Source organism: Lactuca virosa, chromosome 9 (assembly GCF_052849685.1).
Source record: "Lactuca virosa cultivar CGN04683 chromosome 9, Lactuca_virosa_CGN04683_v6, whole genome shotgun sequence".
Taxonomy (NCBI): Eukaryota; Viridiplantae; Streptophyta; class Magnoliopsida; order Asterales; family Asteraceae; genus Lactuca; species Lactuca virosa.
Genome location: NC_136434.1, coordinates 260,652,530 through 260,656,990, shown reverse-complemented (window position 1 = coordinate 260,656,990; position 4,461 = coordinate 260,652,530). Strand labels below are relative to the sequence as shown.

At 33.6% G+C, this 4,461-nt stretch overlaps 1 protein-coding gene across 1 annotated transcript; it reads right to left on the bottom strand.

Annotated features, from left to right (window-relative positions):
• Positions 1 to 358: 358 nt before the first annotated feature.
• LOC145137680 (large ribosomal subunit protein eL13z-like) lies at positions 359 to 2,845 on the bottom strand. Its single transcript, XM_079071819.1, has 5 exons — positions 2,699 to 2,845; positions 2,033 to 2,157; positions 1,794 to 1,924; positions 1,528 to 1,686; positions 359 to 695 (listed from the first exon to the last, which is right to left on the bottom strand). The coding sequence occupies exons 2-5, from the start codon at positions 2,139 to 2,141 to the stop codon at positions 474 to 476; spliced, it is 621 nt and encodes a 206-aa protein (XP_078927945.1). The 5' UTR covers positions 2,142 to 2,157; positions 2,699 to 2,845; the 3' UTR covers positions 359 to 473.
• Between the last annotated feature and the right edge of the window lie 1,616 nt (positions 2,846 to 4,461).

Below are 4,461 nucleotides of genomic sequence, written 5' to 3'. Positions count from 1 at the left end.
TAGCATCTTTGTTTGCTTAAGTCGAGTCCACATGATACTCTTATACTTTGAATTATAGAACGCCTGATTATCAACAATTGTGCATGTACACATTATCTTCAACAAAATTTTTGAATTACAAAAACCCCACCAAACTGGCAATGATGACATTTAGAGTCTTGTGACATATCCTACTTCATGAACAGAATCAAATATTCAAATGTGTTATGGGAGTTTGTAAGAAACAGCAATATACTTTATGTTTTTTTCTAGATTTCAGCCATGTAGTGGTTAAAACTTTAAAAATTAAATAATGTGGTTCTTTCTAAATTTCACAAACAAAAACGATATTTGTTGTGGGTATGATTAGCCAAGCAACTAATTCAAAACAATTAAACTCAAAACCAAACCAACCACAAGGTCTCCAAAGCAGAATCTTTAAACATATTTAAAAAAAAAAAAAAAAAAAACATTGAAAAATATAATTTTGATTATTATTTTTTTTCTTCCTTCTCGGCCTCTGCAGCCCTCTTGAGGCGAGCACCCAAGTGACGTTTGTTTGTTCTTTCAACACGAAGTTTAGCATAAGCATTGAATGATTTCATCTCTTCAGTAATCTTCACAAGTTCAACAACTGGCTTCTCCCTCACAATCGGTAACACTTGACCTTGCACTTGAGTAGCATTTGCAAGCTCCTCGGGTGTTGAGTCACCCGCCTATAAATTCAACAAACTTATTTAATAATAATAACTTAATAAAATAAAGCAACAAGTAATTACAAATATGACCAATATGATGTCACAAAATGACCACTTTTGAGCAATTATCGCAAAATGGGTCATTAAGAAATTACGTTATTACTTTTTTTTTTTTGGCAAAGTTGCTTCATCAATGTCTCCATTAGAATGTTTAATAAAAATGGGATTTGATCATTAGTTATTAGAACAACTTGTTAAACAAAGGAATTTAACAAAATTCATTATATGAAATGAGCGATAACTTTGAAATAAATTATTCAAATGATGATAAGAAACTAGTCATTTTGGTAATTTTAGTGAGTATCCCATAAAAAAATGCTAGTTACTGAAATGGCGAATTAGGGGGTGTGACATACACCGAATGACACCTTCTGTGAAAGTAACAAAAACACCACCTATTTCAGAAAATATACCATGTGAAAGTGAAAGTACTTTTTTACAAAAAAATTGTTCTGGTTTTTTTTTCTGGAAAATGATAATATATCATTTCTGAAGAAAAAAAAATCAAAGGTTTTTGTAGTGGGAACCTACTCATAAAAGTAATTTTGAAAAAAAAAAGCTTTGCAAAGTCTATTTTACAAAATGGGTGGTCATTTTGAGAAAAATGTTACAACACCACCTTTTTTGACAATTTGGTGATTATGCCGCTTTCAAACTGAATATGTGTACCCAAGTTGTAAACTTATTATTATCAGTTTAATAGTAACACATATCCATAAAACAACATTACTATCTTTCAGATAGAAAAATGGTTTGAATAATTAGAAATTTAATGATAAACTAAGTTTACCTTAGTTTTCCTTGAGCGCCTTGGGAAGATTACTAGCTTAGCCTTAAAGGTTTTTAGCCTCTGGACATTCGCTTGCAAACCTTCCAAAGAGCGGTTCCTACGACGATGATCTACAGCAATACCAATTGTTGGAGCAAGTTTCTTTGGAATACCTGCACCCTGTTTTTACAACTACAATCAGAAATAGCAATCTACTTCTTTATTATATCATCCTATTGTTTATCGAAAACTTTTCTTAATTAAACATTGAAATGTTGTTATATTACCTTCAACTCTTCAAGAGAAAATCCACGGCCCTCCCTAAGTTTCATGTTGTATTTCAAGGTTTGACAATGAACCTGAGGACGAAGTGATCCAGCTGGCCTGGGAAATACTTTAACAGCCTTTGCTTGCCTGGCTGTAGTAATCAATAAAATTAACTTAACTTATGATGAAAAATCATTTGAAATATAAAGTAACAAGTAGCTACTATATTATATGTATATATAATTTGAAGAAAAGTTACCATTGCGTCTCCTTGTTTTACGGGCAGGTTGGTTGAACCATGTCTTCACATAGTTCTGCCAATGCTTCTTGAAGTGCCCGTTTGGGATAACATTGTTATGCTTAACCATCACTACTACTACTACTCTGCAAATACACCATCATACTATCTATTTAAAATCACAAATTATCTGCTGCACATTTTACCACTACCAAACCAAATTTAATTAATCAAGTAATCCCCATTTCTATTAATTTATCTTTCTGTATCTCAAATTAGAACAAAAAGAGTCCACACAATCACCATAACCGAAATGAAATGAAAAGCTCGTATTAATAGCTTCTTTTTTTTGCTATATACGATAAAGAATAAGCTCCGATTTCCTCAAGAAATACGAACTCGATTATTTATCTATTGCACATTCATGTATTCTCGAAAAAGCTTCGTATATCAAACCTTGATTATGCAAACTGCCATCAAGATTTTCAAGTATATCTTATGAAAAAAACAAGTCTGATGAGCTATAATAATTTACATAATCATAAAAATCAAAGTTGAGAATATAGAGAGCAGATATTAAGTTAATCAATTCACTATTACAGCATCAAATTTTGAAGTACAGTCTCCGACGTTTTCCATAGATAATGAATGTATAAAGATTTCAGTAATCATTTAATCTAAGCATACCTTAGTCCGGGGGCGGAAACCTTCGGCTAAAGAGGATTCGGGAGAATTACGGGGAGGAATTTGTTTCAAGTAGCAGAAGGAGATTAAAAACCCTAAATCCAACGGCTGACTGCAATAGCCAATACCTCTTGGCGTGCCTCCTCTTACATGGACCGGCCCAACTATGTCTTAGGAACGATGGGCCCAATATCGATATATATTCAACTAGAGGTGCACAAAAAGACCGGTTCACGATCCGAACCGGTCCACTATGAACCGAACCTCCAGTTTGCATCCATTCGAGATTTTAGACATTGAAAACGGTGTAGTAATGGTGAACCGGTTTAGAACCGATGTAACCGGTTTAGATATGTTCAACTATTTTTATGAAGGAACCGATTCTAAACCGAACTGGTTTAGGCTTGAACCGGTGTTGACTTTATTGACCTGAACTGAACCGGTTTGAAAAAAAAACAGTTTGTGCACCTCCATATTCAACTAGACCTTCATATTAAGTTTTAACCTGAACCAATCTCAAAAATTGCATAGGGACTAGATTGGTCCTAACCAGAAATTGATCGGGAAGTCACAAATTGGTCTGACGGTGTGGTTCAGCTTGTACTTTTCAAACTATCACTTTTGGATTGGTCTCGAGACTCGAGTCAGATTGGGTAAGGTCTCAAATTGGTCCTAATGACGATCCAATCGGATTTTCCTCGGTGGCAGATCAGTTTTAACCGGTGCCCAATAGATAAATCAACTTAAATGCATTTTTTCTCCTAAAAACTCACTCATAAATACTCATTTATCCGTAACCATTATTCTGATCCCAAACTTAATTTCTCTTTTAAAATTTCACAATAATTCAATACTTTTCTTAAAAACTATACATTAAATACGTCGTTATAACGGTGGTATTGTGGTTAGTGGTCTCCTAACAAATAGCGTTTGTTTTAGCAGTCCCACAAATAGCACTAATAACATTTGTCGCTACAATTTTGATACCAGTGTCGCGGTTGTAGCACCGTAATTTGGACCAAAGGGTTTTGGTTTGTTTCATTAAAAAAAGACTTTGGGTCAACTCATCGAATAAAATCATATTCTTTATATTCTTTTAGCCCAAGCCAAATGGCTTTGCTTTGGTTTAAACTTAATTGGAAAAGCACTCAACGTCTAGTTCTTTCCTTTTTAAGTATATGACAAATCAACGTCCATAATAGTTGTCATTGATGACTTTAGACTTCCGTTCAATGATCATCGATTGCGAGTTCAGACTTCCATCCCCCTCCCAATTGACTTCCCTCCACTCCTCTACAAGATAATTGTACATGGCTTTCGAAGAGTTGTCATTGACGACCTAATACATGACTTCTCTTTTCCTTCTTTTTTTTCTAGGCTTTTATATATACTCAGTTTATTCATTTTAATAGCTTTATTTTCATCTTTATGATTTCTTTTCTTTCTTGTATAAGTTTTTTGGAAGCCCATTAAAAGGAATTTCTAAGTTTTATTCTTTCTTGTATAAGTTTTTTGGAATCCGGTTAAAAGGAATTTCTAAGTTTGACGATTAGAATAAGGGTCTCATAGAATGCATTAACAGATTGATGTTGTAACTGTATAAGAATTAGTGTATTATGTATGTCACTATGTGTCTCATGTAGTGGCAACGTGGCTACAATTATTTCATTTTTGATATCGACAATTGTCTAGCTTACAAAGCTTCAAGTTTCAATACTAAACAATCAGATAATGTCGTGGATCCTAGAAAGTAGTTCTCGTATCAT

Excerpts from the sequence above, each read along its gene's own strand:
- LOC145137680 (XM_079071819.1), bottom strand. The coding sequence starts at position 2,141 with ATGGTTAAGCATAACAATGTTATCCCAAACGGGCACTTCAAGAAGCAT. Across the intron at positions 1,687-1,793 it reads TTTCTCTTGAAGAGTTGAAG|GGTGCAGGTATTCCAAAGAA; the intron begins GTAATATAACAA and ends TTGTAAAAACAG. Across the intron at positions 696-1,527 it reads GGCGCTCAAGGAAAACTAAG|GCGGGTGACTCAACACCCGA; the intron begins GTAAACTTAGTT and ends TTGAATTTATAG.